This window comes from Vipera berus (assembly GCF_964194415.1).
Source record: "Vipera berus genome assembly, chromosome: Z".
Taxonomy (NCBI): domain Eukaryota; kingdom Metazoa; phylum Chordata; class Lepidosauria; order Squamata; family Viperidae; genus Vipera; species Vipera berus.
The window spans coordinates 21,316,401-21,326,995 of record NC_138205.1 but is presented as its reverse complement, the minus strand read 5'-3'; the positions used below and the strand labels follow the sequence as shown (position 1 = coordinate 21,326,995).

Here is a 10,595-nt window from a genome sequence, read left to right as displayed (position 1 = left end):
TAAAATAAAATTTAATGTCGGTTCTGATCTCATGTCATCGTCTGTTGGTGTACGGCTGCTACCATGTCCTTCTGTGGCCCAGAAGCAACCTAACATCAACATTAATTTATCTCTTGCATATTTGGGAAGGTGAGGAGATTTGGCATTTCTCTCAGGCTAGTTTAGCTGTTGGAATTGCTCACAAGATTGGAAGCTCTGTGTGTGTGTGTGTGTGTGTGTTTCTGTGTTTCACAGCCACATGAGTTTAATGAATTTATTCCTAGATATAGATTTGCAGGACTGGCGTCTTAAAAATAGCTATCCTCTCAGTGCACACATATTTGAAATGTTGGGTAGCGTTGGATAGATTAGATTTTTCCTTGTTGCTAAGGATGGCTTCAAGCAGGAATGAGGCAAGGAGCCCAATAATCTTCCCTCCTTTCTCTATTTTTGCAAGCAGAACCAGCCTTTTATGTTAAGGCCCTGCTCACTTTCCCAAACTCCAAACTCGTGCATTCTAGGGCTGCAGAGTGATTTCACTCCCCCCCCCCGCTGATCTGAGCAGCAGAAGCATTTTTAAAACTTCTGGAGCTCACATCCATGGCCATGAGGTGATTTTATGATGCTCCAGCAGCCCAATCTGGGTGTCGGAGGCCTGCAAAATGCCTCTGCTGCCCAGATCTAGGGCTGCAGAGCAATTTTGCTTCCCCCCCCAGCTGATTTGGGCAGCAGAAGCATTTTGCAGGCCTCCAAAGCCGGGATCGGGCTGCTGGAGCATTGCAAAATCGCCCCACGGCCATCGCTGCGAGCTCCAGAGGCTTCAAAAACACTTCTGCTGCCCAGATCGGCTGTGGGGGGGGGGGGGGTGGAGCGAAAGTGCTCTGCAGCTGTAGATCTGGGCGGCAGAGAGAAAGAGAGATTGAGCCAGCAGGGAAGCAAAAGTGTGGGGAAAGGAAAGCACTGCAAAGTAAGCAAACTTACAAAAAGGGAATTTCTCTGTCTCTCTCACACACTGTCTTCCCCCACCCCCTTTAATATCAGTGAGGCTCCTCCAATGGACCATGACCCAGCATTTGCCCCGGTCCCATCCCCCCTCCGGCAGAGACCCTCAGATTTGCCCCAGTCCTGCCCAGGTCCGAACAAGTGCCCCTGACGCAAGTGATGTTGAGGTGGCCACGCCCACACAGTAGGCCACGCCCATGCCAGATTAATAAGATGAGAGTTCCGGCACCTTTTTTTAAGAAAAAAAAGCACTGATAAATTGTACCACCAATGGGCAACCTTATTATAAACAGTTTAAGGGAAGTGGTTGAAGCAACAGGCATCATGTCGCCCCCCCCCCCAATCCTTCCTTTTCTTTTCACCAGCATCTTTCCTTAGCTGGTGGTGTCTGAGGTTTGTTTTTTGGGGGGGAGGGGGGTTGGAGGGGGTGAGATCTTTGAGTCAGTGTTAATTCATGGCAACTGACTGGATAGATTCCTGTAGTTTTCTTGGCAAGAATTTCAGAAGCAGTTTGCCATTGCCTGCTTCCTGGGGTAAGAGAAAGTGACTGGCCCAGCGCCACCCAGCTGGCTTTGTGAGCACTTAAAAATCGGTCTCCCGGTTTTGGGCGTGGGTGCTACACCAAACCACCTCTCTTACTTTAGCTGTATTGGATGAGAAAGCAAGCGAGAGAAGCAGGCTGTGAAACACAGAATGCACGCGTGCGCACACACACACACACACACACACACCAGCTGCCAAATGAACCTTGGTCTTCCTCTGCAGAGACAACCTCAGCACCTTGTCGGGGCCGTGGGGGTTTGTCATGCTGCAAGTTTGCTCAGCGTCTGCTAAGGGCTGGCCGATAGCAGAGGGAGCGGTAGCCTTGCCATGTGCTCCTCACCGGCCTGCTCCCATGCAAACTCTCGCTGACAGTGCTGAACCAGCAGTCGCCATCAGATGCCCGCCTTCCTAAACTCCAAATTCACGTGTCCTACTTTTCTCGCTCGCCTTCTCCAACTCCAAACTCGCGTGTCCTAGTTTGGAGTTTTGGAAGATGAGCGAGGAAAGTAGGACAGACGAGTTTGGAGGGAGTAGCATAGCTTGTGCAAAAGGACTGTGTGTGTGTCTCTCTGTGTGTGTGTGTGTGTGTGTGTGTGTGTGTGTGTAAAAAAAAGGTGCCGGAACGCCGTTCTGAGCGTTCTATGAGAAAAAAAGCCCTGCAATTTATAACTGTCAGTGATAAAATTCTGAATCCCATGTTGAGTTGCTTTCCTTCTCTCAACTTAGACCAGACACATGTTTGCTCCAAACGTTCAGCAGGCTTTTTGGGGATTCTATACATACTGCTTTCCAGGCTTAAGAGGAAATTCCAAAATGGGACTCTATTAGGAAAAAGAAGTGAAAGCAACTGGATTTAGGGAATATAGGAGCCTCCTCAACCTTAGCAACTTTAAGACATGTGGCTGAGGAATTCTGGAAGCTGAGGTTCACACATCTTAAAGCTGCCAAGGATGAGAAACCCTGGTCTAATTGATGGAATCTTGGGGGGCAGACCAGATGCTAGGTAGAGCTGTTTTTCATTTCTCTTTTCCATCACTTTTTACATTCGTTTCCTTTTTTTAAAAAAAAATCGAACTTTGAGGAGGAGAAACCTGCATCCTGTGTATTGATGGAAATCCTGAAGGAGGAAGTCTTTAGATCCTCTTGCTCTCGAGAAATATGGGGAGACTTTGCTATCATTTTTCATCATGACTGTGGAACATTGGAACTGTTGTAGGTACAAGCTGCTTGCCAATCAATCAGATTGTGATCACATGACCATGGGGATGGAGGGCCTTTAAGGATGGTCATAAGTACCACTCTTTCCATGTTGTAGTAACTTTGAAAGGTTACTGAATACGTGGTTGTTAAATGAGGACTACCTGTACAGTTACCAGGGCCAAAGGTGAGGCATAATTGGAGATTAATTTGGCAAGATTTGTGAATATTGGCCATTTGTTGCAAATTTCTCCCAAGAGAGATCTGACTGGGGCAAGGAGAGAAGGATATGCTATGTTTGGTTATAATTTAGACCTTTGGCCATCTTTATTCCCTTACTCCTCTTTTTCCTGCACAATCCACAGGTTGAATTTATGTGAGGATAAAGTTCGTATTATGTCGGCTTCTCTGGGATTTTTGGAAAAAGGACAACCTGCAAAGGTTATTCAAATAAAATGAATTCATTGTTTATCTCATCATCAGAGAGAGTGATTCTGAGGCTAGGTCTCTTTCAACCCCTATTAGGGCAATTCCATCCCAAGGCTTATAAGAGAAAGGCTTATAAAATAGCAAGCCCACCCATCACAAAAGGACTTTCTGCCATTGCTTGCAAATGTGCGGTTATTTCTTTAACTCAAGTAGAAATCAGCCAATGAAAAAGACTTGCTTGAAGGCATCGTGAAGTCTGTTTCTAACTCCGTGCGGAATTTCAACCCGCTGTTGCCTAGTTGTTGAATGCAGATTTCATCCAGCTGTTGGCTTTGAGCCACTGTGAAGTTTTCCTTCCAGTCCCCTACCATGCCTAGAGATGGGTAAAACATAGGGAGAAATATTAAAAAAAATCTCAGTGGTCTGGATTACAGCATTTTTCCCCTCACTCCTGTGCTTTTCAGTCTTGGCTATATTAAAATGAAAATTTTAGAGACCACTGGGAGTTGAAGTCCACTCATCTTAACATGGCCAGGCTTGAGAAACACTCAACTGACCAACAGGTTACAGCACTCCTCCTCAACCAGTTTGACTTCTAAGAAGTCTTTCCACGTTTGATAATTTGGAAACTTATAAAAGAGACATCCAAGCTAGACGTAAGGAGAACATTCTTGGCAGTGAGAACAATTAATCAGTTAAAGAGCTTGTCTTCAGGAGTTGTTGGTGCTCCATCACTGGAGGTTTTTAAGAAGAGATTGGACAGCCATTTGTCTGACATGGTACAGAGTTACCTGCTTGAGTAGAAGACATCCAAGGCTCCTTTCAACTCTGTTATTCTGTCACCTTTGTTCCAGTTACTTTGGAAAATATTTTGGACAGCAATGTAATAGCTCCTCTATTTTTCTCACTGTTCAGCACAAATGCTCCCTTTCCCACCAAATGTAGCTAGAACTTAGTTACTCTCCTCACCTTTTCTCATAAAGGGTGACACTGTCTGATCAAGGACAAATGAAGGCATGCTGCTGTAATTAGCCATTGGGTTATCTTTCATGCTCTCAAATCTGGTGTGCTGCACAATCTGATCCAGGACTGATCCTGAAAGCTCTATATTTAGGAACTCAGCCACTTTTTGGATTTCCCGAGTTGGGTTCTGTGGAGGGGAAAAAAAGAGATTAGAGCAAGAGGTGTAGTGAACTGGGTTGTGAGAATCCAGTTTTTATCTTACAGAAAGTCTGACTGAGAAAAACATGTTTCTGTGTGGTCTTCAGACCCTGTGTTTTGGTGACCTAATTAAGAACTTCTGGTTAATTAACTCTGCTCATTTAGCTTTTCTCAAAGTAACCCATGTTCACATTCACCTATTAATAAGGTTTTCAGATTTTCTATGACTTGGGATAGACTATAATAGAGCAGTGGATATAAGAGGAGGGAAAAAAATTAACAGAAAGTAGATGCACATTTTCCCTTTGAAATCCAAATCTGTGTAGCCATCTATCTCCAACTTTTCAACTGCAATTGCATGGAATCCCAGGGTTTTGGGAGTGATTAGGGTTAAAAAAAATAAAAAAATCTTTTTGGCCTTTGCATGCGAAGCAAACACGCACACCAGTGGTGTGAATTTTTACACACTGCGACTCAGATGCCACTCTCCTGCTTTGCAGTTACTGTATAAGTGTAATAATTTTGTGAATACTAGGTCTGTATTTGAATCAGATCATAATTTTTTTACGATAAATTTTTAAAAGGTAGGTAAAGTTTTTCCCCAAAAAATCTTATAAAAAATTGTGCTATATTTTTATTCCTATTGCTTAGGCTTCTGTTCTTTAATAAGTTTACTATTCAATATTGTCAGTTAATGTTCTTGGTTTATAGAAATTTATAGTCTTTATTTAGAAAGTCTGTTGGGCTTACCTTTAGAAAAATTGAAATCCCTTTGATTTAAACCAGTTATTTAACAGCAAGTTATTTCCATTTTGATGATACATTTTTCTTGTGTACCAACACAATATGATGATACAAAATGCAAAAAAAAAATTGAGAAAAAGATGTCGATTTGATTATGCAAATTAGAGGCATCCTCAGATAGGCAATTGGGTACAAAAAAGTTAAGATGGTGGATGTGACTGAGGGATCAAAGCTCTGCCCCTTTTTACATATGCAATTGAATCACACATTTGCAATCTTGACATTTTTGGCCTCCTCCAATACCTCTGATACAAATATAAACAAACATGTTGCTTTCCTTTGCTCAGGGATCTTAAAACAGAGGAAGTTTCTAAATTTTGAGAAGTAATTCTCTAATTTCCAGGATATTTTTATCTATACAATGGCAAGAATCCATTTTATTTTTCTTCCTCAGATTATTTCATTGGCCACAAATAGGTTGGTGAGAGGACCAGTGCTGGATATACAGCAAACTAAATACATCTCCATGGAGGGCTGAAACAACCACAGCAAAAACTCAAGAATTTGTATCAGATTGGTTCTTTGAAATCTTCCATACAAGGAGAGAATGGGGGATCACCAACACAGGCGCTAGACAGCTGCTCCTTATTTTTTTTTTTAACATTTGTATTATTGTCTTTTATTGTTGTTAGCCGCCCTGAGTCCTTCGGGAGATAGGGTAGCATATAAGTCCCCAAAATAAATAAATAAATTTGAATGCTAGGAGATGAAGGGAATCATCAATTACATAACTGCAGTAGATCCCTTTAAAGAACAGTGTTGTTTCTAATCACTTTCGGAAATTGCTTATCTAACCACCTTAAACCTCTTACAGATCTTTGAAACCACAAGTTTTAAAAGCTAAAAATCCCCATTGGGGAAGCTGTATTTGCTTAAAAACCACATGATTTGCCTAAAGGTAAAGGTAAAGGTTCCCCCGCACATGCGTGCTAGTCGTTTCCGACTCTAGGGGGCGGTGCTCATCTCCGTTTCAAAGCCGAAGAGCCAGCATTTGTCCGAGGACGTCTCCGTGGTCATGTGGCCGGCATGACTAGATGCCAAAGGCACACGGAACGCTGTTACCTTCCCACCGTAGTGGTCCCTATTTTTCTACTTGCATTTTTACGTGCTTTCGAACTGCTAGGTTGGCAGAAGCTGGGACGAGTAACAGGCGCTCACTCTGTTACGCGGCACTCGGGATTCGACCCGCCAAACTGCCGACCTTCCGATCGACAAGTTCAGCGTCCTAACCCACTGAGCCACTGCGTCCCTATTATGATTAACATTATGGTGCTTAACATTCACCATAAAAGTTGCTATAAAATCGGGTCAAAGTTCACTTACAGCCACAATGACTAACAATGGAAATTTCTATCCTAATTGTGGTTGTAAGTCAAGGTCCACCTGTAAAAAATATATATGTGAATCTTATTTGGTAAACACTAGTAGTAAAAAATCCTAAGGTTCTCTTTCTTGGAAAATATTACCTGAGTATGTCTATATGTATAAGTGTATGAGAGATGCTTACCTCTTTTATATCTTCATAAAAGAGGTACAAAATTGAATGATGGCCTTTAGCCTCCCACCAACCGCGAACATGGTCAAACCACGACCCATAACAAACTGCAAAGAGAAACTTAAATTAGAAAATAATGTATAGTGTCCAAATCTGCTTCAGCCACTTTTGTAAAAGTAAATCTAGAAAAAAAAAATAGCAGTGGTTTTTCCCCATTTTTTTTCTTTCTAAAAATCCTGATCACTCCTCACCATGTGTGCTGTTAACCAGAAAGTTGCCTCCTGTATCAGGAAACTCAATGAAAGGGTAATCAGCATCACCTACACCCATAAAACATGCAGGCAAGAAGCCTTTTCTTTACACAAATAGCCTCTTCTTACCTTTCCCAGTAATAAAATTCTCCAGAAAATCTCCCCACTTTCCTGGATCTGGAAGTATTTTATTCATGCGATGGAAATGAAAGAAGGAGACAGCACAGTCCTTAGCATTTCTGGCCACATAAATGATCTGTGAAAATAAAATGTATGGGGAACATATGCTGAAGGAAGTTCAACTTATGGGAACTATTTGATGTGTCCAGGCCATTGTTGAACCTCCTTCCAGATAGTAATTGACAGAGTTTATGTAGAATATCTCCTGAGCCAACAAGGAGAATGCACAGAAGAAGTGGTACTGAGAGTAGCCAGGTTTTGCACAGCAACCACACTGATACACTGAGGCGTGTAAAAAGGAAAAAAAAACTTTACTTTTAGGAGTAGCACAAGTCAAGAATAAACAGTCCAGGTCATACACAGGTACAGAGAAGATATCAACAGTTCAAGAGTTATCCAATACAAGTCATCTTACCAGTCCAAAAGTCAAAAACACAGTTCTTCGGGTTTAGCAAACAGTAGCAAAACCACAATCAACAATAATCAGCAAGCAATGTAACAGAATACCACAGAGAGAAAGAAGTTATGTCTCTAGCTCCCTCTTATGGCCATTGAAAGAACACAGCGTTGGCCAATCATTACACATTTAAAGGGATACAATACATTACAAATCATAGCTTATATATTGCCAACCCAAACAGTTAGGCTGTAATCATATGACTAACATTAATCAAATCTAATTCTACTTAATTTTTCAAGATCAGTCAAAGTTGATTAGGTGCTGTAACCTCACCTAAATCTGATCAAGTGGAAAGCAAAATTTAGTGTAGAAGTTTCAGGCTTTTCCTTCTTGATTGCTGAAACTTTTCTTTCTTGACTGGATCCTCTATGATTATTTTTTGTATTTTTGTATTTAATTAGCTGTATTAATGCTCGTCTATCAAATACTTGCATGTCTACTTAGAAATTAGACACACTGTAGGTTAGGAAAGTATTACAGAATGAAACTCTATGCCTTGATGAACACCGATACACTGAGTAAAGAGCTCCAAATCTTTGAATAACCCCCCCACCCCCCCGATAATTCTAACCTTGCAATTTTGCTCCCAGAAGGAAGTTGGCAGGAGTTGAACTGGGAGATGAGATTTGAGGGTTCGCGGGGAAGGCATTGCCAATGCCAGTTCAAAGCCTGCAATATCAGGGGAGACAATCAGCCACACACTGCAGAGTACAGTTTTTAATTTTACCATTTTCCCTCCATGCCTGTGGGTCTCACCTGAAGGGATGGGCTTTGGAGGGAAAAGTTCTATGTAGGGGCTCCGCTCATAAATGGGTGCCCGGGCACATTTCTGTGCATCTCCTCTATGCTGGACCATGTCCACAATTTCCTGTATCCACGTGGTCCCTACCAGGAAGGAAGGAGAAAAGGTACAGGGAATAGAGAGTTCAGCTGGTTGTCCTGTCTATCCACATTTCATGGTTATCCATAACTCTACCAACAACTCTCTTGGGCTCCTCTTTACCTGCTTTGGGATAAGTGCAAAGAAGAAGGTCATCAGGCCGAGCTTGAAAACCACTTATTAGGTTCCAATTCTCTACCATTTCGCTGAGCATTGGGATTCCCTCAAATTCCACCAGTTTGGGGCGCTTGATAGCATTCAAGGTTTCCATCTCGGATTTGAGGCCCATCCACAACACAGCAAAGGAGATATTATTGTACGGTACTTCTTGGTCACCTCTGCCAGGGCTCTCCTTCCTCTCTCACGGTTGTCACAACATACAATGTCAGATCCAGTTGCTTTTTCATTCCTGCTATGGATTTTCAGCTTTCCTTCTGCTCCTCCCTCTTAACAAAGTCCACTGATATGGGTGGAGCACATCTGTTGAGGCAGAATTGGAAATACTTGTACGTTTCAGGTAGATATTTCTCATATGTGTAAACTGGGCATTCAGCTTCTATTGTTTTTTTCAGCAGAATTAATGGAATGTACATATATAATACAATTTTGTGGAATAGTTGCTGATCAAGACCTCAGATTTCCACACCAGATGTCTTAACCATGCAAAGCAAAAGTAAGGCATCCAGAAGACATGAGTGGAAAGTTATGATACAAACTGTATTTAATCTGAACAGAAGCGGTGCTCTGCTGGATGAAACCCCTGGCCTCTCTAGCCCAGCAGTCTGTTCTTACCGTGGCCAACCAGTTTATTTATTTATTTATTTATTTATTTTAATTCCATTTATATCCCGCCCTTCTCCGAAGACTCAGGGTGGCTTACAAGCTTAGCAGTAGCCTTCATTCTATGTATATGCCTGCTTATTAGGGCTTTCACACAACCCCCAAGCAGCATTATTACAAAGTCAGCTTAATTGCCCCCAACAATCTGGGTCCTCATTTTACCTACCTCGGAAGGATGGAAGGGCAAAAAAAAAAGAAAAAAAAAAGATGTTGATTTGATTATGTGAACTAGGTGTTAGTTGCAAAGTCGTGTCCTACCAATTGCGACCCCATGAACAACGTTCCTCCAGGCCTTCCTGTCCTCTACCATCTTCTGGAGTCCATTTAGGCTCATGTCTACTGCTTCAGTGACTCCATCCAGCCACCTCATTCTCTGTCGTCCCCTTCTTCTATTGCCCTCAATCTTTCCCAGCATTAGGCTCTTCTCCAGTGAGTCCTTCCTTCTCATTAGGTGGCCAAAGTATTTGAGTTTCAACTTCAGGATCTGGCCTTCTAAAGAGCAGTCAGGGTTGATCTCCTCTAGGACTGACCGGTTTGATCGCCTTGCAGTCCAAGGGACTCGCAGGAGTCTTCTCCAGCACCATAGTTCAAAGGCCTCACTTCCCCCCAAGGTTCCTGTGGCTTCGACATTTTCTATCATTTCATCTCTGTTTGTGAGAATTAAATCCAATATGGCTAATCCCGTAGTTCCCTTCTCTACTTTTTGGGAGAGAAAGTTGTCTGCTAGGTTTGTCAGGAATCTGTTTGATCTTCTACTTGGTGCAGAGTTTGTCTCCCAGTGGATATCAGGGTAATTAAAGTCCCCCATTACTATTGTGATGTGCCTCTTACATACCTTAGTTAGCTGACTAGCAAAAGGTTCATCTACAGTATTTCCTTTGCTTGGTTGGGCGGCCTATAGTATACACCTATGGCAATGTCATTTCCCCCCCTTTTATATTGACCCAAATGCATTCAAGTTTACAGTTTTCATCTTATTTCATAACGACCTTGAGAGACATTGTTCCTCCTCCTTCCCAGCAATAACTAATTCTAGCTTTAACAGTAACACACAAGTTTAACATATGAAATAGCTGCTTCTTACGGGAGCACCTGCTGCCAGCGTCATCTTCCCTTCGTCCTGTGCGCTCCCACAGAGAGGGCCTCTTCAGGGTGCCGTCGGTCAGAGAGTGTCGGCTTGCGGCCCCCAGGGGGAGAGCATTCTCTGTGGGCGCGCCTGCCCTCTGGAATCAATTACCGGTTGACAGTGCTTTTTTTGTAAAAGAAAAAGGTGCCGGAACTCACAAATGTCATACAACCCGCCTTGCCTACCCTACAAGGTTCCACCCAAAAAAGGTGCCGGAACTCCATTCTGAGCATTCTATGAGAAAAAAA

General features: G+C 42.6%; 1 protein-coding gene across 1 annotated transcript; it reads right to left on the bottom strand.

Moving 5' to 3' along the window:
- Positions 1-3,350: 3,350 nt before the first annotated feature.
- LOC308678691 (sulfotransferase 1C2-like) lies at positions 3,351-8,652 on the bottom strand (the record flags this gene model as incomplete). Its single annotated transcript, XM_081345928.1, has 7 exons — positions 3,351-3,523; positions 4,120-4,300; positions 6,623-6,717; positions 6,991-7,117; positions 8,073-8,170; positions 8,258-8,386; positions 8,505-8,652. The coding sequence occupies 7 exons, from the start codon at positions 8,650-8,652 to the stop codon at positions 3,351-3,353; spliced, it is 951 nt and encodes a 316-aa protein (XP_081202054.1).
- Positions 8,653-10,595: the final 1,943 nt, after the last annotated feature.